At 35.1% G+C, this 27,910-nt stretch overlaps 1 protein-coding gene across 1 annotated transcript in view; it reads right to left on the bottom strand.

Moving 5' to 3' along the window:
• Positions 1–27,910, bottom strand: part of LOC128860924 (uncharacterized) — a 266,000-nt gene that overhangs the window by 150,513 nt on the left and 87,577 nt on the right. The window contains exons 9-10 of the mRNA XM_054098764.1: positions 11,546–11,697; positions 8,343–8,487 (exon numbers count right to left, since the gene is read on the bottom strand). Of these exons, the coding sequence (XP_053954739.1) occupies positions 8,343–8,487; positions 11,546–11,697 (297 nt within the window). The remainder of the gene's footprint in view (positions 1–8,342; positions 8,488–11,545; positions 11,698–27,910) is intronic.

Below are 27,910 nucleotides of genomic sequence, written 5' to 3'. Positions count from 1 at the left end.
AAAAGGAATTAAGTAAAGAAGGCGAAATTCAGTCTGGACTGAATTAAAAAGTACTCGCGCCCATTTTAGCAACACTTAGTTTGGGTAATTTCAGAGGTGTTTTTCAAGCATAACAAAAGTAGAATTTCGCCAAAAAATTATAACAAATACTCACATACATAATTTTTCTCAAAAAAAAATTTAAAAAATTTTATTATTAAAAAATAAAAACAATTCTTTTAATATTAAAAAGAACCGAACATATTGCACTTAAAAATAAACCTTCAACAATAAATAAATCTCAATGTTATTATACTTTTTTCAAGGTTGTGTCAGTCTACCCAATTATACCCAAGCCTACAAACAAACTAATTGAAAAAAAATTGCCGACTATGTCCAAAAACCTTGGATCACTTGAACGCTCAGGTGAAATACAAATCGCCTATCAAAGTTTGAGCGCACCTATTGACAACCCCTTTGCATAGCAAGTATGCGAGCGGCAAAATGTTCATGTAAATGAGCAAGGAAATTGAAAATGTTATCTAATTTAATATCTTCGGAGACAAGGCACGACTTGCAGACAAGCATACACAGGCGCATACACTTGCACTAACTTACAAAGGCTGCACGCACTCAACGACGTTTGGTGACAGACAAAGCGCTTACAGCTTTCTTGTGTTTGCTTATAATAAGGAATGAAGTGCGAAAGCGCCGAAAAGTATGTTATAATAAAAGAAGCGATTTTTTTAACAAAATATCGGAGTTGTTATATGCATGCGGAATAGATGGAAATGAGTATGCCATTGATACAAATTTTTTCTTTTTTTTTTTGTTCAAGTTTTCTAAGTTCTTTTTTGTAACTTATTCTATGTTATTGCTTCATAACGCTTTGCGCATACATGCATGTACTTGTGTATGTAAAAAGGCAAGCCAGCAGGGTAACCAATATGCTCGAAATGCATGATATTAGTTGATAGTAGCGAGGAAACGGGAACAGGGTGCTGATAAAAAAAACAAAAAAAAGTTATTTTGTATTTTTCGCTTTAATGATTTTCGTAAGCAACAACAGTTTGTGCCCACTATGTGTGTTGACAATACACTTACTTGCAAATGTGCGGATACAAGCACTTTTGCGGCTATAAACTTAAAAAAAGGCAGACAACGGCAGCACACTTGAGCATATCATACAATCTACACTTCACTAGTTTTATGCTAGTTTTCTTTATAGAGCCAGCAACGTACAAGTAAAAATTTTCATTTTGTGTTTCTGCTTTAACACTTTTTCTAAACACATCTCTTTGTTAGCGTTGCTGCTTGGCATTTCCGCATTTTGCTTTTGCTTTGCTCACATACTTAGAGTGAAAAAATACAACAACAACTGTGTCATAACAATGCACTTTATAGCCAATCAAGTAGAGTGCTTTAAAATCCTCTCTACACACGCATTCGATAGGACAGCTGCATAAATGTGAATGTGTATGTGTGTTTCCTCCAGTCAACTAATTTCATCTGAGGGAATGGGGTATTATTTCTCAAGCATAAATATGTCATTAGACTGCTAAAGTTGTTCTTGCCGAAAGCTTTTTTTTTACTTTCGTCTAGTGCGCCATTATTTTTAAACCAAGCGAAGAAATATTGTTATATACGATGGGAGGCTAATAAGTTTGCACGCTGGGATAGTTAATGAATGAAGGGTGTGGATTGTAGCATTTTTGATTTTTCCATCAACACTCCCAGTTAGCGTCTAGCATTAAATGTTTAAAGTGCGTCTCTCCTGTGTTGTTGAGTGCGGGTACTCCGTTATATTCTTTTTTTTTCGATTGGTAAAAGCGTTGCTTTCTTCACTTCGGTTATTAGAACACAATCAAATTTTCATTTGGTCTTTTTTTTTATATTCGAGGATGCCCCCTGCGGCAACCGATCATAGAGAGAATATCCTTGCTGACATGCCTCACGCAAAAAACGAACGATCCATCTCTTAACCTTTTCCCTGCATTACCAAGTGTGGCGGTGGTAGATCCTAGGACTCTGATACTAGCCTGTAGTGATTAATATAATATAACGCTTCGTTATACATAAAGCCACAAAACTCATTACTAAAGAGGTATTATAGATCTTTGAACGTAGAGACGGCAACCTTTCGCTACTGACACAAAAATCGCACGAAAAATTCTAGCAACCCCGCTATTACATGAATTATCCCCTGTTACGTGAATGCTTCATAATTCACTGAGCTCGACCAAAGTCGACCATGTCCGAACCTTATCTCAACAAAATTGCAGAAGAAGAATAGTGCATGAATTAAATAGGCAAGTATTTTTTTGTCGGGGCAGACTGACAACTACAGCACTCAGACAAACTTGAGTCCATTATACTGTACTCGGGTTTAACTTTTTATTTTCTTTAAATATAGTCGGGTTTTCGAAGAAAACTGAGTAGATCTTGTGGTGCCAATGTGACCGCTTTTTAACATATCAGGGCCAAAGACCTCTAGTCTGATTCGAGCGAAGGCGAGGCAGACGCACAGAAAGTAGTCCGCCGTCTCAACCTCCTCTCCACATGCTGGGCAGAGAGCACTGTCTGGGATCCCTACCTTTTCCATGTGCTTTGTCCATAGAAAGTGGCCCGTCATAAGTCCAATCAGCTGCCTACAGACATTTCTGTTTAGTGACAAGAGTATCCACGACAGTCGGCCGGACATGACAAATAACATCAGCTTTGTTCATTTGCAGCCTCTCTTAGCCTGACGCTTGTGAGTTAAAGTAACCCATTTGCTAACCGTGGCATTAATGGCTGCAGAAGGGAGTGGCAGAAGGGGTTCCGGGACAAACAAGTTGGCCTCAGAGCCCATCCTACCTAAACAGTCTGAGGTCTATAACCTGTGAGATGTCTCGTTACCCGCGCTACCCACGTGTCCCGGGGCCCAAGTTACCAACAGGATATTATGTCTATCGACATAGTTCGCCCTGGATTAACAGGACTCAACTACCTTCGAAATGATTGAAAGGCTGTCTAAGACCATGAGCGCAGCTCTGCTGTCACTGTAGACGCATACTGATCTGTCTCTACATCTGTTTTCCACAAAAAAGTTCATTGCTGTTTGAATTTCATACACCGGCGAACACTGTTTCCGCATCTTCATGAATGACTCTAGGACCGAGCACGGTTCTGGCTCTGGTGTCTCCCTGAAATCCAGCGGGACAAAACTACACTTTGCTCTTGGAATGTACGCATCTGTATTTTAGGCAAGGCATTACTTGCGTTTATAAATTTAGCAAAACAATTAACGGCAAACATACTCTTTGTGGGGTTATTCTCTTTTGTTTTGACACCCACAAACTACCTAATACAACATGTGTCTCATGACATTCTGTTCAGATGGGGGATATATATCCAATTTTATGTAATGCAAATTGGGCCAACTACTTGGCTACACCTCAAAATGGTGTAAAAATTATACAATTTGTATTATGAGCTCACAACCCCCAAATAAATCAGATGAATGCAAACTACCTAATACAACATGTGTCTCATGACATTCTGTTCAGATGGGGGATATATATCCAATTTTATGTAATGCAAATTGTGCCAACTACTTGGCTACACCTCAAAATGGTGTAAAAATTATACAATTTGTATTATGAGCTCACAACCCCCAAATAAATCAGATGAATGCACTAGCATTAGCTGTGCCAACTGCTTAGAGCAAAACTCTCATCATTCAGTGAATGTAATTTTAACAAGTAAAGAATGCATTAACCATCAAAATAATAAAGAAATGTTCAGTGATGGAAGCTAAAAACATCTACAAATGGAGCCCTACCATATTTGACGGTCTTGACTAAACTGATTTGAAAAAGAGGTGGTCTGTAAAGTCGGTTTACTGACGATAGTTTAACGTGATAACGTCATAAGAAAATACTGATTGAATGGTTGCATTTTTCAAAAGAAAATTTTAATTTTATTTGTTTGATAGATATTTTGTATGGATATAGAGAATGAGTTAACATTAACATAACATAATATACTTTAACATAACATAACATAACATAACACATCATAACACAACATAACACAACATAACATAACATAACATAACATAACATAACAAAACATAACATAACATAACATAACATAACATAACATAACATAACATAACATAACATAACATAACATAACATAACATAACATAACATAACATAACATAACATAACATAACATAACATAACATAACATAACATAACATAACATAACATAACATAACATAACATAACATAACATAACATAACATAACATAACATAACATAACATAACATAACATAACATAACATAACATAACATAACATAACGTAACATAACATAACATAACATAACATAACATAACATAACATAACATAACATAACATAATATAACATAACATAACATAACATAACATAACATAACATAACATAACATAACATAACATAACATAACATAACATAACATAACATAACATAACATAACATAACATAACATAACATAACATAACATAACATAACATAACATAACATAACATAACATAACATAACATAACATAACATATCATATCATATCATAACATAACATAACATAACATAACATAACATAACATAACATAACATAACATAACATAACATAACATATATTAACATAACATAACATAACATAACATAACATAACATAACATAACATAACATAACATAACATAACATAACATAACATAACATAACATAACATAACATAACATAACATAACATAACATAACATAACATAACATAACATAACATAACATAACATAACATAACATAACATAACATAACATAACATAACATAACATAACATAACATAACATAACATAACATAACATAACATAACATAACATAACATAACATAACATAACATAACATAACATAACATAACATAACATAACATAACATAACATAACATAACATAACATAACAACATAACATAACATATCATAAAGCATTCACCAACAGCTTTCATTTGATACCCATATTGTACATACACGTCCGAAGGTTACCCGGGTCCACGTTTTGACCTATATCTCGAGACCCTATCTACCAATAGGTATTCAAACTATACGGAAATCATCTTCAATACCTACTTAACAATGTGTGTAAGTTTGGTTTAATTCGGTTCAAAGACACGGCGGGTCCACGTTTTGGCATATATTTCGAGACCCTAGTCATCAATAGGTATGAAAATTACCCCGTATTAAAGCACTTATCAACAGCTTCCAGTTGATATCCATATTGTACAAACACATTCTAGGGTCCACGTTTTGGTCTCTATCTCAAGACCCTAGTCACGGAGCGGATGGAAATACTCTGAACTAAAGCATTCACCAACAGCTTCCATTTGATACCCATATTGTACATACACATCCCCAGGTTACCCGGGTCCACGTTTTGACCTATATCTCGGGACCCTGTCTACCAATAGGTATCCAAACTATACGGAAACCATCTTCAATACCTCCTTAACAATGTGTGTAAGTTTGGTTTAATTCGGTGCAAAGACACGGCGGGTCCACGTTTTGGCATATATTTCCAGACCCTAGTCATCAATAGGTATGAAAATTACCCCGTATTAAAGCACTTATCAACAGCTTTCATTTGATACCCATATTGTACATACACAGCCAAAGGTTACCCGGGTCCACGTTTTGACCTATATCTCGGGACCCCAGTCACGGAGCGGCATGAAAAATACTCTGTACTAAAGCATTCACCAACAGCTTCAATTTGATATCCATATTGTACAAACACATTCTAGGGTCCACGTTTTGGTCTCTATCTCGAGACCCTAGTCACGGAGCGGCATGAAAAATACTCTGGACTAAAGCATTCACCAACAGCTTCCATTTGATACCCATATTGTACATACACATCCGAAGGTTACCCGGGTCCACGTTTTGACCTATATTTCGAGCCCTATTTCCAAAATAAAATATAATCCATATTACTCGTGGAGGATGTAGCTTTCGAATGGTGAAAGAATTTGCAGTTCATTCAATGCAATGAGCAAGGTAACTACATATGAGCAAGGTAACACTAATGAGCAAGGTAACACTAAAGAGCAAGGTAACACTAAAGAGCAAGGTAACACTAATGAGCAAGGTAACTACATATGAGCAAGGTAACACTAAAGAGCAAGGTAACACTAATGAGCAAGGTAACGACACATTTTTTCGTGCGTGCAGCCTGTTAAATCGAATTATAAGACGTTATCACGTCAAAAAGTAGTAAAGCTCTACCTGCATGAAAAGACTATATAATGTCACGGAATGATTACCTTTACCATTATTCTACTATTAACCCTACAAGGACAATCCTAACTTTCCTGCTGGGTCAAAACTTGTAGATATTTTGATGTTCACAAGACTTGATTTGGCTCATGCGTAAGTCTCTTACATGGATCCTAATCTTCCTGCTTCTGCAAGGATTTTAACACATCCGTAGAACATGCCTGTCCTATTTTCTGATTGTAGATTTTTTCTGAGTTTCTCGTTTTTTAGGCACCCCTAAAATCCTGGCTGGCACTTTGGGGCTTCCCGGACTGGCAGACTATGCACTCCAGCCTATACTTGCCATTACAGCATTCACGACCATCCTACCCTCAAGGGAAGAGTGGGAACGCAACGCGGTAAGACAGGGCGAGTCCGTCCATGTATACACAGATGGCTCAAAGCTCGAGGGCAGGGTGGGCGGAGGTGTATATTCCGAACATCTGGGGATATCCTTCAGTTTTCGGCTCCCCCACTACTGTAGTGCCTTTCAGGCTGAACTGATGGCAATAATAAAAGCCGCGACAACCTTCAAGGTAGCCATGAAATGCCGCACATCGCTTAACGAGATGGCTGAGTCATTTCACCTAAAGGTAACATGGGTTCCTGGCCATCGCGACATTGAGGGTAACTGTAGAGCCGATGTACTAGCGAGACTCGGCGCTAAATTGACTGATGAGTACATATGGAGATAAAGACATAGGGATACCCTTACAAACATGTAAGCTACTCATGCTAGAAGAAATGATAAAGAAAACAAATGAAAGATGACGCAATGAAGCCACCTGCAAAATCGCCCGTCAACTGTGGCCGACTCTAAATGCTAAACGCACAGAATCTCTGCTAAGCCAAAATAAACACGGTCTTAGCACACTGATCTCAGTCATAACGGGGCACTGCCTAATAGGCAGACATGCCCAAAGGATGGGTGCGCAAACATATGACTTCTGTAGAAGTTGTCTAGATGAGGACGAGGAAGAGACAATCTCGCACCTACTGTGGCATTGTCCTGCTCTATCCAGACGCAGGTTTACTATTCTGGGTGAACAATTTTTCGATAAGTTGGAAGATCTCAGTTCTAAAGAAATCAGAGATATTTAAAAATTTTTGAAAAGCACACACTGGTTTGAGGAGAGATAGAGACAAGCGCTCCACGCGGCATCACAATGGGCTATGAGCCTGAGTGTGTGCCACAGGACAACCGCTTCAACCCAACCTAACGTAGGCACTCCTTCGGATTACTCGTTTTTTAGGCACCTCAAAATGATGCTATTATAAGCTACTCGGTTGCCAGTCCACATAATCTACCATCAGGTTGCACATACCTCTTGAACGATTTTCTACAGTACAATTCTTTCTTTTTATTCTTCTGAGGCTTTGCCAGGTTGCGAACAAGTTCGTGCAATAAAATTTTTCGCCGGTGCTTATAATGAGAATCTGACAGATTCTCACTTGCACTCGTTCATATTTTTAAAGCATTTAAAGCAAAAATATTAAAAAGATTACAAAATACATCGATTGGTCTGCGTTGGGTTTTACATTTACAACTTCGAATGGATAGCATTTTGTCAACCTTGTCAACGGCTCCTTTAATTTTGTTATATCATAGTATATTTTTCAATTATTTACAGAAATTTTATCCGTAATACGCAAAGTATTGGGGTTCGCGCTCCACCCAAAAAACATTTATCTTTCTTTACCCCAAGAGAGAAACTAAGAATTTATCTTTCTCTTTATCTTTAAGAACCTAAATTACTAATATATTTCCAGTAAATGCAAAAGGCAAGCTAAGGTTGGGTCGAAAACGATTTTTAACTTAGAACTACTCAAATTGCAAATAATAATCACAAAAATGCATGCTCTTAAGTCCGAAATTTACAGAGTTGTACTGGCTTAAAGTTGCTGTCAAAAACGACCTCACTTAAAAAGGAACTAAAACTTTCAGAACGTTTTTTTATTCTACGGGGCCCTTTTGGATTTCCTTTGTAGACCCCTTTTATATAGCTGTAATTCAAATATGAGTAAATTGATACTTACAAAATACATTTAGTTTCATTGCTGTTTCACGTATGCCATTTCGCACCAGTTCATTCGTAGCACGACAGGATAACGCTTTGCCATGATCCTCACGTGTTGGTGTGATGCTGAGTACCGAAAGGCTGACATTGCCATCCTCAGAAACCTTCAATTATAAATTAAATTTCCTTGCAGTTGTATTCAGTGAATTTATTTATACATAGAAGTATATATTTTCGCCTAGTTTAAAATAAATATAAGTTCATAGCGTTTTTATATTTTCTTTTAATTTATGACGATTTGCTTGCTGTTTGCAAAGGGTAAAGATTCATTCGATAGAACTCTTTCTGTCTTGGAGAACTATGTTAATTAATTAATATCTCAAATCACTTTAGAAGCAGAACGGTCGCCAAACCAGCCATGAATTGACGAAAAAAATGAGCTCCGATCATAAAACGATTCTCAATCACCTTCATTCAATGAGATTTACCGAAAAATTGGGAATCTGGATGGCTCAGGAGCTCAACGAAAAAAACAAAGAAAGGCGCCTTCAAATTGCTTCTCAGCATCCTCGACTCCATCGAGCAAAACGTGGTCATAAACAGTACCTTTTGTACCGAATCGTCACGGGAGATAAGAAATAGTGCCTATGTATCAATATGAAGCAAAGAAAGGAGTGGGTGGCTTCAGGAGATACTCCAAAGCCGATAATTAAGCCGGATCTTCATCCAAAGAAGATCATGATATGTGTTTGGTGGGACTGAGAGGGCTTGGTGCACTGGGAAATCATCGAAAAGAACGCCACATTGTCCAGCTAAACCGCGTGAAGGAAGCTATTCGAATAAATAGGCCTGATCGACATGGTCAAACCATACTCCTTTACGACAACGCCAGGCCTCATGTTGAACAAGTTGTCAAAGCCGCACTCGAAGAGCTCGAATGGGAGGTTCTTCAGTATCCGCTGTATTCTCTAGACCTTGCACCAGTCGATTAATATCTTTTCCATTCTCTGTCAAACCATATGAAGGGCGTTACCTTCGATAACAAAGAGGTCCTCAAAAACTGGCTCCACAACCTCTTTGACACCAGATCAGCCGATTTTTGGCGGAAGGGAATCAAAAAATTGGTGGAGAAGTGGGAAGAGGTTATAAACAGCAACGGCGAAAATATAATTTATTAACTTATTGACATAATTTTTGTTTTTTGTTTAAAAAAAAGTTAAGGTAAAAACGCTATGAACTTATTCCCCAACTTAATATATATAAAGTGTGGTTATTGCAGAAAATATCGTAAATAATGCAGATGGCTTAAAAATAAATAGTAATGAAATTATACTAATAATGGAACATCGTAAATGCGATAAATGATAAGGTCTGTTCTATCCTCTTCACTGATTAATAAAATAACACATAAACGGAATGACCCAGCTTTGTATGCCTACAAAACCTTTCATTATAGAAGCTTTAACCTTTGCACTGGTCTTGTACCAGCTACTGCCGAGAATAAGACAGCTCACTTGGACGAAAATTATAAATTCGCAAAAAGTGGCATATGTAAGGGGTGCTCTAGTACTAAAACTCGTAAACGACATTCGCCCTACTGATTAAACTGGCAGACAAATTTTGTCAGAGGAAAAGTCTCAGTAGTGCAGGTTTTCTCCGGAATCGATTTCTGCTGTTACACCAGCTAGTTTTTTCAAATTCATATTGCAGATGTTTTTTACGAACTTAACCCTTTGCGCTCGAGTGGCGACTCTCACTCGCCACGATGTTTCATGCAGCATCTCGAACGGCGAGTGAGAGGCGACAGTGTTTGTTTAGACTAGATTTCTTTATATCCCACTCACTATTGGTTTATGAATAAAGATATTAGACTAATGTAAAGGAAATTTCGTGAATTTTGGTATAAAACGAAAAACAATTTTAACCCCTATTTTCCAAAAATGCTTTGTAAAAGAATTATTCATAATAAAAACTAAAATTTAGAATATAAAGTAAGTGGAATAATATATATAAATTCATCACAAAATAAACACTGTGAAAACACCTGTAGCTCTATTTTTGAACTCTCTTGAATATTTTACGGTAAAATGTAAATATCCAACCTGATCAAGGCCAAAATATGTCCTCCTATATATACATATGGGGCATTCTTTCTGAACGTGAGACCCCCTGCCCCCAGAATAGATTTTGACGAAAAGAGGTCTATGAGGGCTTAAAATGTAGGTAATTATGTTTACTTTCGAAAGCAAAGTGGCACTTCTTGAAATTCAAAATGGCGGATCCTTCCTTCCTTATACTCCACAAGCTTGCTCACAAGAAAATTTTGCTTGCGCAATTTAAGGAAGATCGTGTTCTACGACTTATACAACCTTTAGAGCCAATTTAAAGACTTAATTAAATGACTTTTCAATTATTGACAGCAATAGTGACACCTGTCATTTAATTAAGTCTTTAAATTGGCTCTAAAGGTTGTATAAGTCGTAGAACACGATCTTCCTTAAATTGCGCAAGCAAAATTTTCTTGTGAGCAAGCTTGTGGAGTATAAGGAAGGAAGGATCCGCCATTTTGAATTTCAAGAAGTGCCACTTTGCTTTCGAAAGTAAACATAATTACCTACATTTTAAGCCCTCATAGACCTCTTTTCGTCAAAATCTATTCTGGGGGCAGGGGATCTCACGTTCAGAAAGAATGCCCCATATATAAGCGAGCGACTTCTCTTCGTGCATTCGAAGGCCGCATTAAGATACATAAGAAGGTGGTGCATGTCAACCTTACCCGAATTGTAGAGCAAAAAAGTATACTCTAGCATCAAAATAAACTCATTTTTATTGGATTTAATTGAATAAAGTAGAATTTTTGAAGTGCTGTTTGAGCAGCTGTTAGCAACATAGCTTACAGAGTTATGAAACTCGGAAATTTTTCAAACTTGTTGAGAACCGCAATAAATTTTGCGACTATTAAGTAAAACGGGACATCTGCCTTCATTACACTGCCACATATTTATATGAATAATATAATTTATTTAATAATAAATGAAAAAGGCTCATACATATTTCTTTTTCGTTAACTTCTGCCTCGATCAATATTTTCGCATTGCCAGAACATAAAAAATTTAAAAATATACTCGCATTTTAAAATTAGTTTTTATTTCCTAATAACAATAAATAAATATATTTATTTTATCACTTTTATTATTCTGTTTATGTTTACTTTCGATTTACCTTTTGGCTGTGTCCATGCAATTCCATATTCCCCATCCACCAAGTGATCTTTGCCGGCGGTCTTGAACCAATTGCTTGGCACTCAATTTCATACTTTCGATCAGCAGACATTGGTTGGTTATTGAATGAAATTTCCACCAGCAATGGACGCACTAAAATAAAATGAAAAGTAGATACGATAATATTAATGGCGATGGCGTTAATTATATTCTGAGATGTAGGGGTAACTTATGTACAGGGTGGGCCATATAGCGTTTGCATTTTGAACCACCTATTTTTTTGAGAATGGTAACACAATTGCCAAATGTGTTCATTATTTACTTAAAGGTTTAACATTTACGAAATGGGACGCTATACGCTTGAACAAAATTGGGAAGTATTGAAAACCTATTTCCAAAGTGGTGAGTCTTCTTCTTCTTCCGCGGTAACAGTAAATGGCGAGCGTTACCGTGACATGCTCAACGAGTTTTTGTTTCCAAAAATGGAAGAGGATGATATGGACGACATTTGGTTTCAACAGGACGGTGCAACTTGTCACACTACCAAAGTTACACTCGAACTTTTGGCTACCGTTTTTGAATTCCGATATGAATTGGCCGCCCCGGAGCTGTGACTTAAGGGGGGAGCCTGGTTTATAAGGTCAAAACAATCAATTTTTTTTTTTCGTTTTAAGCAATTCCTAATATAATTCGGAATATTCACACAAAGTTACAGAGCCTAATTCTCAATATTTCCGTAGATACAAAGCGAAAGGTAGGCGAGCGTTAGGTAGTTACGCTGTGACTGGACAGCTATAGTACAAACGTTGTCTTCTTTTCTCGACTTATCATTTTTATGATTTCTTTGAATTGGCTTACATGAATGATAAAAAGCTAATGAACCTTTTGAAATAAATCATAGCTTGTTCCCTTCAGTATTAAATTATCTTCTATTTGAACTAACTAAATAGATAAAAAAAAAAATTTCAAGATTTTTATACCAAGTTGAAGTGAATTTTTTTTTTATAGAAAGGCATTTTTTTCTTTAAAATCTCCAAAAAGTTGAAATTCTGGAACTTCTCTCAGTGTTCTTAGTTCATCTAGAATAAAAAATCATGATAATTAGAAATCCATTTGAATTTTTTGCTTTAGATAATAATTACGAGCTGTATCTTGTACGCCAGTTGGAAACTCCAGCGTTGCAGCGCTCTACTAATTTCTATGTTAAACATTTTTTTTTCAACTTATTTTAACCAGTACAAAATTTTTTATACTTTTTAAATGTTCATTAAAAGATAGAAAAAACTTTGCAGAGCTAAATTAATTTTACCTTAAAAAAAAAAAAATCCCAAAGAGATGCAATTTTTAGACCTCATAAACCAGGCTTTCCCCTGTAACTCAATTATCTCAAAACTTTTTTACTACTTTTTTCGGTCTGGTGTTGTCAAACAAAAAAACTCTTTAACCGAATCTTCTTAAATTTTAATATGTTGTTCACAACATCAATGGCTATCACCCGTACTAGAATCATATTATTATTTCAATTATTTCGTATTTTTTTGATAAAGTAACTGAAAAAGACTTATTTTTTAGGGTGTCAAATTCAAAACCGCGCCATTTTGTAAAATTTGTTTTTTTGTTTTATTCTAGGAGCGGGACATAGCCATAATAATTTTTTTGGTTTTTTATGTCAGATAAATAGAAGAGCCAAAATGGACAACAGCGTCCAGGTCCAATTTTTCCGTAGGGTCAACTTCAGCGCCATTTCTAAAATTATTAAAATTAATTTTTTTTTGTTTTTTATATGTAAAATAAGTCAAATAAAAAGCCTTAAAAATTTAAATATAGTTTTTCATTTCTGATTGTCAAAAAAATGTTTGAAAATACTAAAAATTTTCAGACCACCGGGACCCCTTAAGATATAAATTTAAAAAAATCTGCATTAGTATAAAATTAATTAACGTGAAAATAAAAATACAATAACAATAACAGAATAACAATGCAAGTATCTGATCCCATTAATTAATTTTCCCAATTATAATTAACATGCGATAATAAAATTGAATTATTACACTTCATACAATTAACACTTTTACAAAAAATTCTCAAGGAGGGCAGTCATCATGCAGGCATCAAACTTTGGTCGGTTAAGAGATTCTGCTGATATTTCAAATTTTTAATAAATTTTTTTTTTCTTTAATCCAAGATTGTTATTTGGTGATATCTGGACAGAAAGGTGGCAAAAAAAATGTTGTGTATATTCGTGAATGGTGACCTTAAATTTTATATGTGAATAATAGCAATTATTACAAATTAATGCATTTTACAATTGTACACCACTTAAAAAATCTGGCTTGTGTTTAGGTTAACCGTTGTATATTTTTGGATAACTAAAAAGTCAATTAAAATAATTTGCAAAATATTGTAGTTCCCTTAATAGAAAAATTTTTTTTAATGATGTGAAGTAGGAAAAGCTTAGGAAAAAATTAAAATTCAAAATTTTATCAAGCAGCCATTTTTAAGTATCAGCTCGGTTTAAATTTTATCGATGATTTTTCTTAATTAACTCAGGCGTCTACTAAGAAAAGAGAAAAATCGGACTCTTGAACTAAAATTCAAAATAAGTGGACCTGCACCAAATAAGAAATATTTTATTAAATAATCTCGAATATCTCGAAAATCGTTAAGTTTTGTGCAACATGCCACATTACCAAATTAACTAGAATTCACCTAAATAATAATATCATTAAATATCTATGCATTGCCTGGAACACGCTTTAAAATTGCAGTAATTAACTTTGTTTTATTTATATAAATTGCGCATAATCACAATTGATTAATTGCTCTGTAACATTGTGTGCAAGTATGTGTGATGGCGAGATTGCTTCAACAAATAGCAATTGAAAAGAGTCGCTCACGCCAATAAATTCATATTCACGCACCAACTTAATTGGCATTCAATAGGCTATTAATTTGAACTGCGTGAACTTAACTCACACATACATACATATGTACATATATGTAAATATTTGCCATTGTTTATATATTACAAAATGCAATCCATGAAAGTTTTGTAAAAATGTGTTGCCCATCAACACCTACTATGTATAGACATATGTATGTATGTGTGTGTGACGAAACAATAAAAATTAGTGGTAGTGGCACGGGTAAGAGCGAATGTGATGATAATTTTCCGCAGCTACCATTTTAAACAAGTCAACAACAGGGCGCGATAGCAAAATATGTTGGTTAAAAAAGCTGAAGGAATAGACCATCAAAATTTCGGAAAATATTAGGAATTTTTATAACTCGCATTCAACTTAATTATTTTGTTATTATACTATTTGGAATTCTTAATCATAAAATAATTTATGGCAATAATAAATTTAGCTTAGGGGTTAATAATAATTTAAATATTTTCTTGTAGTGAGGTGCTGCCCCTTACCGCTCCTTGTCAGACTAGCAAGTTTTATTCCTCAAGCAATTTTAATACAAATATCTTTCGCTAGAGACTGTCCACTAAAACCTAAACTTTTCCGAAACAGAAAATACCGGTATACATTTTGTGACAAATATTTTTTACTAATAGAAATAGTCGCCTTCAACTTCGATGCATATTTCTCGAAGTAATCAATTGCATTTACATGACATGCGTAAAGTAGACATCAGGAAAATAGTAAGTTTTCTGACAGGTCACTCTTACTAAATTACCATCTCTCAAAAATTCACATTGGGAATGAAAGAGGTCGTCGGCTCTGTCTGACGATGATAAAATCATAAAGCATCAGCCAATGTGTATAACGGTGTTGTCTTGGTAAAGACAAGGATGCACATCTTTCATCAAGATCAAAGGGATTCGAGTGAAATCAAGAATGCTTGCAGATGTTTTGAGATTTGTCCTCAAAGCGGGAAATTCATAGAAAGAATTTGGCTTTCAACCAATTCCCAGCCTGAAGCGGGGACAACTAGGTTAATTAGAACCGGATGTAATACATTCCAATGTCAGTAGTGCCAGTCAATAACACTAGCTTTAATTACTCCTAAAACAGTAAGAGTACACAAAAGATATTTTATATCGAAGTTTGGTAAATGGGCACAGATACTAAATTATTAAAAAAAAATCAAACTGCATATCTATGAACTTTTTGCGAATATTTCTTAGAATAGTAAACGCACGGGTTTGATTCGATTCAGTGGATTCAATCAATGCGTGATGTTTTTCTTTCATTTCAAAATTAGGTGAATATCCAATGAAATAATTTGCCTCTTTTTTAAATCCACTCACAAATATTCGCCGAACAGGTGGTACTGCAATATCGTCTAAATTTGCGTTACAAGAATCGCAAATTAAACTGACGAAAACCCAAAGAAATGCTAAAAATCTAAAACGAAGTTTTGTGAATAAGCCGTAATTCTATTTCAATGAATTTAACAAATGATTTGGTATTATTTCAGCGTGCGACAGAAAAAGTTATCCAGCAAATTTACTACGTGAAACTATTGATTTTATTTGGTAGCGATGGGTACTTAGAGTTTTATTTTTCATCAAGTTTTTAAAGACTTTAAATTTTCGCAGAACTAAGTTTTCAAACATTTTAAATCTTAAATACTTATGCTCATTCAAAGACATCATTACGTAAGAGAATATATCCAGCTATAAAAAAAAAATTGTGTTTACTTTTGTGTGTAATAATTTGTAAAATTTCCGAATTAATAATTTTGAAAAAAAAAAAATATATATAACTGTATTAAAAATATATGTGTCTATGCAGTCATACCTGCCTCAATTTCGTTCTTCTTGCTGGTTTACAAAATTGTAAAAAAATAATAGTTGAACTTTCCTCCTTTAAAATGAAGTATACGCAGTGTATACCCCCGTTTACGTGTTCCCCTTTGAAACTTTAAAATGCTTGAAAAGATTAAATTGATAGCAAAAAAACAAATAACTGAGTATGCAGGACAATCATATAAAACATTTACGTTCACTTGCATATGAAATTGTTCCTGAATAACAAAATAAGTTTTGTTTTCTATCCTAATTCTCTGCATGCATGACCGAATATTTTATAATAGTTAAGCGTTCTTGTTTTATCAGATTGAAATAGCCTGTGCTAATTTTAAATTTGTGTAATGGATAAAATACATCGCCAGCTACTTTTTCAAAACGTTTATGAAAGATTTATCAAGTTTAACAACAAAGTCAATTAAATTAAATGAATCGTCTTCCTACTTAGCTTTCGATGATCTCCGGCAGATGACTGCTGTGGTAAGTGTTAGACAGAATAGACAGATTTAAACTCTTTTACACTAAACTTGGACACCTGTGAATGTTAACCCATTGAGCATAACACCATTATTGAATTGATGTTTCTTCATAAAAAACGACTGAAGAAAAGTTACCCACCATTAATGGAGATGACTAATCATCGAAAATTATTTACAACCAAATATCATACATATAGGTTTCTCCAAACAGAGGTGTTATTTTGGTATTCAATTTGTAATACAATATATTTTGATATGCTATCTTTAATATAAATGATCGCATATTTATTTCATTATTAAGAGTATAATATTTATTTCATTATTAAGTATGCCGCTAAAGCGGAAAATAACATCAGGCAAAAGACCACCACGACCACGCTTACAGGACAATATCCTTTTCATGAAATTTTCAAATAACCGAATTGCAAAGTGGCTGCCCTATGTCCTCGATAGCCTCACGAATTTCATCTTAGAGGTCTTGAATCGACCCTGGGCTGTTGGCGTAGACCTTCTCTTTCACGTGGCCCCAAAGAAAAAAGTCACAAGATGTTAAATCAGAAGATCTCGGTGGCCAATTGTGATCACTTCTGCGAGAGACAACACGGTCCGGAAACTTTTCCCGTAAAGATCTTTGTTTGTGTGGCACGTAACGTCGTCTTGCTGAAAATAAACATCGTCCAGATCAATACCATCCAGTTCTGGCTATAAAAAATCGTCAATCAACTCTCGATAGCGCAATCCATTCACCAACAACACCTGTTATTGGAAAACCCTTTATATCACAGCGTGAATAAAGATGGAAATTTTTCACAACGAGACCTCATAAATTCTTCGTAGTATTTTTAAATGTAATAAATGGAACTTTTATCGTTACCGAACAAATCACAGAGGCCCTCGCCAATGAAAGTATTAATCTCACACATAAAATGTATGAAGTAGGGTCACACAGAAGTTGGCATACTAAACTGGAACATCTTTGAATTACTAAATTAAAAGATTAGCAAAGACATAGTTGATTGTTTAGTCCAAGATCATTGTCATGGTCCAAGTTTCTATGCCGCAAAATAAGACGGAGCTGATCAGAGATTTATAAAGTGAGATTTTCGTTGCTCGAGAGGGAACTTGAATACTAAATTTCCAGCTTAAGTGGCACTTATTCTCAATAGGCCTGCCCCGCTGGATTCTAAGGCTGACATTTTTATCACTATTAATGCTGGCTCCCAAGTAAACCAAGTCCCTTAGTGCTTCGAAATTACGACTTCCAACAGTGACTTGAGTGTTGAAACGCGAGTGCGCCGACTGCACTGCAGGTAGTTCTTCTTGCCCCCCACTAGAACCATTTGCTTCGTCCTTTACATAAAGTTTAGAAAAGTGAAAAAAAAGGCCGATAATATCAATATCCTGGTCATGGTGTCTGAATATGGTGCCGATAAAGTTCTGCGGCTTGATCAATTTTTCTGTCGGAAACTTCATTTCATTGCAAACTGCGCGGGGAAGTGCCTCCAAACTCTCATGAAGCGGTTGGTATATCTCAAGGCCATTTTATGCAACCGGATACAAAATTTGGTCGCAGCCACAAACAACCGCAGACTAGTCCCGTTCATAGACCACAAACACTCAACCCTCCCCATCCCTTTCCCTTTCGTCCTATCTTCCTTCTCCTTCACCTCTTTTCCCCCTCTTGCAATGGTATCACAAAGGATTAACCAAACTTCTTTCGTCCAAGTGGGCCCACTCTCTGGGCAAACATCACTACCTAACCTAATCTAACCAAACAGGCAACTCTTTTTCGTATTTTCGAAATTTGTTTTCAAGTCGATTACGAAAAAGTCCGTGTTGATTACAAAAAACCCAAAGCGCAGGCCATACAAAAAAAATTTTAATTTTTCAAATAATTATTGTAGTATCGAAATTATTGTTTTTTTATTGATTTTAAGTAAAAATTTAGTGAAAAATTGTAATTTCCAAATTTTATCAAGTAGCCATTTTTAACTTAAAAATCGTACTACTTAACTATCATTTAAGAAAAAGTGGCTAAAGAGGCACATACAAATTTTTTTGTTTTAAGTAATTTGTAAAAACGTTAATCTCCAAAACAGTTTAGTTTTGGACGACATGTCACCTAACAAGATTAAGTGGTTATAGACCTTGTGTTGGACTAAAAAATCGAACATTTTTTATGGCATATTCTAAAAGTACATCTTCTTAAAAATATAAATTCAAAAAACCATAAAGATCGGAGCACTATAACGAAAGTTACAGACCGTGAAAGCGCGCGACCTTATCCATAAATGAAGTGCACGCAAATCTTTAGACGCGATTATCTCGAAGTCTTGTTTTTGAAAATTACCGTCGCGGTGATCATTATTTATCAAAAACTATTTATTTGACCGATTTGCATAAACTTTTTTTTTAATTATTCGAAGTTACAATATAACCTCGTGAATATGAAGGGTTCACTTTTTATAAATAATTGCATAGTTCGCTAGAATTAATTTTTTTTTTAATTTTTCAACCGCTCAAAAATCGTTTTTTTGGTGCAAAGCGGTTTTCATATCTAGACAATTTTTTTTTTGGGTAAGCAAACCGTTCAGACTCACTAAAAAACATTTTTCTACAATAACACTGTGTGACAAAAAAAAAAAATTATATATACTTTTATGGAGACCTAGCACAACTTGTGGCTATAGAAAAACTAAACAAAATGGTATAGGAGAAATTTCCAATACACCCCCAAAATCTCATTTTATGGCCATAAAACCCTTTTTCAGTAGGTTGATGTGAAGAATCACTCCTAACTTCGCCAATTTCTATCCGATTTCAAATTTGTTTTTTTACTTCGAAGAAACAAAAACAAGCCTTTTTGACAGTGTGTTGACAATTTTTCTGATATGACAACTGACGAGACTGTAGGCGGCAGTATTTGGAATTTTTTTATTTTTTCTCTATTTTTTCAACTTTGACATAATTTTTACGATATTATCCCTTTTTGAGGTTTCTTTTTAGTACACTACTGTTATAATAAATTTAATTTTGCGTCGAATGAGCTATATTTGACTGTAATTGAATTAAAATTAATAGAGTTGTGTGAGTTTTAAGATTTCATTTTTTTTTTTTACTAATTTGGTTTAGAGGCATCGAAGCATGAAAATGATAACAAGTGTCATTATAAACACATAATATTTATTGGAGTATTGTGCAGTGCAGCACTGTACGGTATGGTACGGTGCAGTACACAACGGAACTGGTTCCAAACTTAAAAATGCGTGGGATACGGCCTTTTGGAGTTTAGTATGGTACGGTACATTTGTCATTCTCTTCATCAGTTTTGAATACTTCTCTGTATGAAATTCGATCATCATCATTCATCTGAAGTCGTCATCAACTAAATTCTATTGTTTAAATCGAGAAGCGAGCGTTTCAAATTGTCTTCCCGATAGAAGTAAATCACGAGAAAATCCTGAAAATCTGAATTTGATACAATGTGTCGTTCTGAAGACTTAGAACCAGACGGAAAGTATGCTTCATCATCAGGTTTATTGTTATCAGTTTGATCGTCATCAGCAATGAGTTGAACTTTCTTCAGTTCCTGCAGTTGAGTCAATCATATCGTCCAAGACTACGGGGTTCTTAACAGTTGCAACATCAGCATACTTAATGTGCTTTCGAGCTTTATAATGATGACCGTTTACGTCCGCTTTATAAAAATAACAATCATCTGGTTTATGATAAGGCTGATGATGCCACATCATTGGAGAATATTGAGAACTTCGACTTTTCTGGCAACGTTTTGATTTATATCTCTTGAATATCAATGAAACAAACAATAAAACTTTGACGTTTTAATAAGGTTAAATTATAATAACAAACTTCTTTTGTTAATCAATGTAGAGTGTGAACTTTGGTACACTTGGGAGCTTTTTCATATTTCCATTGAAAAAAAAAAGTGCGATAATATGTCAGATATTTTCGTAAGTTCTAACCAGTTCTGTTGTATGCAGTACAGTGTACTCTTGTGTATACATATATACTCCAATAAATAATACGTATTTATAATAACGCATCAAAACACGTCCTTATTCCCATTTAGCGTAAGTTATACCTACATACCAAATTAGAAAAAAAAAACAAAAAAAATCTTAAAACTCACACAACTCTATTAATTTTAATTCAATTACAATCAAATATAGCTCATTCGACGCAAAATTAAATTTTTTATAACAGTAGTGTACTAAAAAAAATCCTCAATATCGGATAATATCGTAAAAAATAAAAAAATTCCAAATACTTCCGCCTACAGTCTCATCAGTTGTCATTTCAGAAAAATTGTCAACACGCTGTCAAAAAGGTTTGTTTTAGTTCTTTCGAACTAAAAAAACAAATTTGAAATCGGATGGAAATTGGCGAAGTTAGGAGTGATTCTTCACATCAACCTACTGAAAAACGGTTTTATGGCCATAAAACGAGATTTTGGGGGTGTATTGGAAATTTGTCCTATATCATTTTTCTTAGTTTTACTATACCTACAAGTTGTACTAGGTCTCCATAAAAGTATAAAATCACTGTCGCACAGTGTAATCATTTAATTTTTGTGATTTCAGTTGAGCTGCTCATGCGCTACCGTGATCACCGCAAGCCTCTTCTGAAAAACGGCGTTTCGGGGGAGGGGCGATATCAACAATAAATAATGACATTTTTTAAAATGAAAACACCAAAATGTATTCTTCGAGAGTTACCCTTCAGTATGATATATGCCTCATTAAAATAAAAGTTCTAAAACATATTTAAAAAAATGATGACAATTTTCCATTTTTTCGGGCTTACAAGGTATATAACCCCTTAACTAGAAATATCTTAAATAATAATGTCCTTGAGTATGTAGTCTTTACATGAATTGACTTCTTTGTAGATTGAATTCTTTGGATAAATAAAAGGAGATTTTAGTTTTTAAAACAATTTGTAAAATAGTCTCCATACAATTTGCTCTTTTTATCAAGCAAAGTGAACAATTCAAAATGTTATCAGCCACCTATTTTTAACTGTCAGGACTTGCTTAACCCTAGAATCGTAATATACGTAAATTTTACGTGTATGTCGCAAAAAAAAGTCAGTTACACTTTACCGTTCGGCGCTATCGCTACGACCTCTTGGCAGTGCTTCCTTTATTTTATTGTTGCATTAACAAGTGAATCATAAATCAGTTGTTACTTCGCGTTTAGCTTTAATCGTTCTTTAAAAAAAGTGTGCACGTAAATTTTACGTGGTCTTAGCATTAACGTATAAATTTTTTTACGTAAGTTTTACGTGGTCTTGTTATTAGCGTATAAATATTTGTAAATCAAATTTATGTTCCGTGCGGTTTTCAGGAGAAATAAAAGAAAATAATGGAAAACTCAAGTCGTTGCCTTGCGGATGCAGAAATAGAAGCCCTCCTGGACAGTATTGGCAGCGATATAAGCTTTACTGAGGACAACCTTGAAGAGGAAATTGATTTTGACAGTGTCGATAGTTTGGAGGATCCAGACTACTCTCCTGAATTCCAGGAAAATACTTTTGAAGAGGAAGTGATGAAAGCCGTTGAGTCCGCTCAAAATATGGCATCTGAAAAAAAAAAATAAAGGTCCCCCGGCAAAAAAACAAAAATACATTGAAGATGTATGGAAAAGACAATGGTATCTTACAAGCCTAAGCAAAACAAGAACGTGATGTTACTATCCACAATGCACATTACTGGCGCTTTGAACGAAGTTACATCAAAGCCAGAAATTATACACTCCTACAATCCCACTAAAGATGCCGTAGATACCTTTGATCAAATGGCCCAAAATATTTCATGCAACAGGAAAACCAGGCGTTGGCCACTTTGCATATTTTATAACATGTTAAATATAGCCTCAGTGAACTCTTACGTTATCTACACTCATAACGTAATGGAGAAGGGATTGAAACCATTAAATAGAACAAAGTATATGTTAAAACTAAACGAACAATTAACAGGACCGTGGCAACAAGAGAGACTTGATAATATACCAAACCTTCCTAGAGAACTGAAGAACAGCATCCGTAATATACTCAATATAAAGGAAACTGGAACAGTGAGCTAAGCTTCTTCATCAAAAGGCAAACGGACATACTGCAAATTTTGTCACTATTCCAAAAAACGGATGACACCTACCTATTGCTCGATATGCGATGAAGCGGCCTTATGCGGTGAGCACCAAATAAAAATATGCCAGGAATGTATGCAGATTTTCGCATAACTTTTTTTATAATTCACTTTAAGAAACATAAAACTTTGTATTTTCAATAAATAAAAACAAAACAGAAGATATACAAGTTTTTGTTGAACATTTATTTTAAATTTTTGTATTGTACGTAAAATTTACGTATATTAGCATTAACGTAGGGTAAAACTATCTTACGATTCTAGGGTTAAAACTGTATTAATGATTTTTATTGATTGGCATACTCTTTAGTTAAAAGGAGAAACAAATTTTATCGAAAAAATTTAGATTTAAAAAAAGTGGCGTACAGTGAGTAAAAACTATTTTTTAAACAGTCTTTAAAATCGGATATCTCGAAAGTGTTTAAGTTTTATGAATCATGTCATAGAACGAACTTAATCAGAAACGACATAAATAACAATTTCCTTAAGTATCTGAGACGAGTGTCCCGCTAACCCTGTATACAAAATTATATGAAGAAATTACAAAGCTTTCACAATTTTTCCATTTTCCTTTTTTGTGTGTTGTTTTTATTTTTGCACCGCAGTCAACTTCACTGTAATATTTTTAAATGCTTTTAATGTAAACGCTTAACGAATTTTCATTATTCCACATTTTCATGCTTTGTGTTTTGATTTGTGATTATTATATTACATATGTATGTGTATGTATGTATGCTTTTTTGTACAATTTTCACAAACTGCTTTTGCTATAGAAATTCGTTGCTATTTTTTCGGTTTTGCTCTCAATAAAATACGCGGAAATTAAAGTTCAACTGACATTAAATGCCCGCAAAATGTTTTGCATTTTGCATGATTTCATTACACCGAACTTGTGCTTTTTATGAAAAGTGAAGTGAGGAAAAAATTCTGAGCAAATAAACATTACGGTCGTACAATAATTTTAAATTCATTTATCCATAAAAACAATGAAACTTACTCCGTCCGAGTCGTGTGTGTGTTAAGTGCATTTTTATTTTTCGCATTTTTTAATGTGGTTTGGCGTTTTCCACAAACTGATGCTTGAAATAAGAACGGACTTTTTTGTTGCTGCAACTGTACCTACTTGCACTTAATTTTCAATTTTTTTTTTTTTTTTTAGTTTATAATTTTTCTCTTTCTGCTGCTATTTAGTTGAGTGGATCGCAAACATTATTTTTACAGTTCGTTGATTCCGTTTGTTGGCTAACTATTTGCATGCATACATGTGTGGGTGTATGTATGTGTAAAGTTATGTATTACACATATTAAAATATATACCATACAGGAAATCCACGAGTGCCGATTTAGTGAGTTTTATGGACGTCTCAGATATGGAAGTGTAAAAATCAATTTTTTACAGCTTTCTCTGATTTATTATTAGTTATTTTTCTTCCTTTATTTAAAAATTTATTTAGTACGCTAATAATAATAAAAGAGCCATTTGGTCATTTCAGCAAAAAATGGTTAGTACACAATTTATTTTTTTTTTTTTCTTATTTTTTCCATCGTACACGGTTCTGTGCTGTTATTTTCGCACCGTCCCATGAAATGTCGGCATTTGCAAGTTCGCCCAGCATCGACCTTCTTTAAGTGCTTTTTGGTCGACCGCGATCTCTGCTCCCTTTCGGGTTCCATTCCAGTGCCATTCTCATAATGCTATCTGGTGGTTTTCTCAATGTGTGACCTATCCATCGCCACTTTCTGCATTTGATTTGCCTAAGGATGGGTTCCTCGTTCGTTAATCTCCACAGTGCGTCGTTACTGATGGTGTTCGGCCAGAATATTCTGCAGATGATGCGAAGGTATTTGTTGATGAAGGATTGTAATCTCCGTGTGATGGTGTTAGGGACCAATCATGTTTCGCTTCCGTATAACAATACGCGACAGAGTACAACCTTGCCTTACGCCTGCGTTGGTAGTGAATGGATCGCTAATATCGCCTTTGTGAAGCACTGCCAGTTTGGAATTATCGTAGAGGGCTTTGATGAGGTGTATTATCTTGGCGAGAACTCCCTTCCTACTCAGTGCCAGCCATATTGCGTCTCGTTTGATAGTGCCGAACGCCTTCTTAAAGTCTACGAACAAGTCTACGAACAGCATGTAGAGCGGGGAACGCCACTCAATTGATTGCTCCACTATAATTCGAAGTATTTTGACTTGGTCAACACAGCTTCGGTGAGGGCAAAAATCAGTGTGCTCGTCTCCTAAGAAACATTCGATATCTTTGAGCCTGCTTTGTATGACTACGGCTAGAATTTTGTAGATGGTGTTAAGTAGTGTTATTCCTCGCCAGCTGCCGCTGTCACGTAGATCGACTTTCTTCGGCAGCTTCACTATGATGCCTTTTGTCTAGGACGTAAGCGGCTTTTCATTGCTCCAGACGGCGGTGATGTGGGGATGAAGAATTTCCGCTGATATTTGCGGGTCGACAGCCATTAATTCAGGTTGTATGCCCTCTTCGCCCTTAGCTTTGTTGAGCTTCAGCTTCTTAACTGCATCCTTAATAATGCAACAATATTACAGTAATGAACTTTTTGCAGTAAAAAAAATAAAAAAATTCTCGAATTTACCTGTAAAAAAGTAGTTTTATTATCACTTCTCAAATTCAGATGAACAATTACGTCCCTATTATTGTTGATGTTATTTCACTTTGTGAAAACAAAATCTTTCAAATCTGTTAAAATGTGTTTCTAACATTTCTAACTTTTAATGAGTTCAGACTAAACAGAAGAAGCCCAAGCTAAGTGGCTATAAGAGCGGGCTTTCAGTTCTTTGCATATAAGGAACTTGGTATTATTTTCCGAAGAATTTCAATTGCGTACGGATTTAAGCGAGCAAAAAAAATTTTCTGTTATTTGGTGTTTCACACCGGGACACTACGAAACGTCACCAACCCATTCCGCTACTGGGGCTGTCAAATTTTAAATAACTGCAAGTGATCAGTTTAAACACTTCGGGATATGAGAAGTGGTTAAGTTACTACATTTTTGTTACAAAATATTTAGTATGCACACAACAAAATCCATACGATTTGTAGATACAGACCAATCCAGCTTCGCATTTCTGAATTGAAAGTTAGATATTTGCGGCGAGGCTATTGAAATCGATGTGCACAATGCGTGAACCTGGTGCCTCGGGGATTCCATAAAAGGATTATTGCTCTTATTGAGTAGAGTAGTATCTCAGAAAACTAAAAGAATTGTAAAATACTATTTTATTATCTATAGATCTTTTTATATCGAAGTATTTTTGAACCCCAAATTTTTTTCCACGATTTTTCATTATAGGTATGTGGACACGCTGAAATAAGTCTAAAAAAATCATCAAAAAATACCTCAAATCTTATGAATTTGGTGCGAACGAATTTTTGGTTTATAAGGAATTTTTGTGAATTTCGGAGCTCTGAACTTTTGAGTCTTATTTTAGCTTTTTGGGAATCCTTTTGGAGTTTCGGGTAATTATTTTTGGTTCCTTTTGGTCTTTCCATTCCTTATTGCAGTTCTTTTGGAGTCATAATCATGCATATCGCGATATTTTTTTCATGTTCTTTTTGCATTGAAAATAAAATTTTCTTTTTTGATTCTATTTTTCGATTCTTCCAAGCACTTCAAAAAATCATTTTTTTATCTTGTTCAGCTCCTCTTTCGATGCTGTCTTTATCTCGTCAATCGTAGCGTAGCGTCGTTCTTTCATGGGCCTCTTCAGTTTCGGTAATAAGAAAAAGTTGCAGTGGGCCAGATCTGGGAAATACGGTGGCCGTGGCCTCATTAGTGTGTTGTTTTTTTGGCCATCGCGCACAAGCAACGATGTGTGAGCAGGGGAATTATCGTGATGCAAGAGCCAATTTTTGTTCTTCCACAAATCCGGGCGCTTCTGGCGGATTGCTTCGCGCAAATTGCACATAACTGGCAGGTAATATTCCTTATTAACCGTTTTACCCTGTGGCAAGAACTCATGATGCACAATGCCCCTGCAATCGAAGAAAACGGTAAGTAAAACTTTTACATTCGACCGAACTTGGCGGCGTTTTTCGGTCTTGGTACGTGCGGCAGCTTCCACTGAGATGATTGAGCTTTGGTTTCCACGTCATAACCATAAACCCACGATTCGTCACCAGTTATGACCCTCTGGAGCAAATTTGTGTCGTCGCGGACAGAGTCCAACATCTCATTAGCAATGTTCATGCGATGCTGCTTTTGGTCGAAATTAAGCAGTTTTGGTACGAATTTTGCGGCACCCGTCTCATGCCCTAATCGAATGGCACGAGCCAATCGATATGTTCAGGTCCTCAGCAACTTCTCTAATGATGATTCGACGATTGGCCATTACCATTTTCATGAATTTTTTCGTCTGTTGTTGAAGTGCTCGGGCGTCCGGCACGCTTTTCATCGTTCACATCTTCTCGGCCTTCTAAGAACATTTTGTACCACCGATAAACGTTGCTTTGGTCCAAAGTAGCTTCTCCGTATGACACAGTCAACATTCGGAATGCAGCCGCGCACTTAATTTCGTTTTTCACACAAAATTTGATACAGGTTCTTTGATCCATCTCTTTGAATAGGTAAAAATCGAAGACGAGCCGAAACACGTGCCTGCAAAGCAGCTGTCAACAGTTAACTGAACATTCAAAATGGCCGAACACGTCGGCATGAGTGAGAGACATGAGTACCAACATTAAGCCACAAAAAAAAAAACGAATTTAAATATACGTAACCTGCGAAAATTCAAAATTCGCGATACTACCTATATGAAGTATTTAGAGTACTCTGTTCAAAATAGAGTCCCTTGAAGTTTCATGTTTTCACGTGCATGTGAAACTTGTTCCGAATAACAAAATAAAAATTAAGAGAAGATGTTCCAGGGTGTTATTAGCATATGAAGTTTTGCAGCGCTTGAATAATTATCACATTTCTCGTA

Source organism: Anastrepha ludens, chromosome 2, assembly GCF_028408465.1.
Source record: "Anastrepha ludens isolate Willacy chromosome 2, idAnaLude1.1, whole genome shotgun sequence".
In the NCBI taxonomy this organism is placed as follows: Eukaryota; Metazoa; Arthropoda; class Insecta; order Diptera; family Tephritidae; genus Anastrepha; species Anastrepha ludens.
This window is presented reverse-complemented; position numbering and strand designations above follow the sequence as displayed.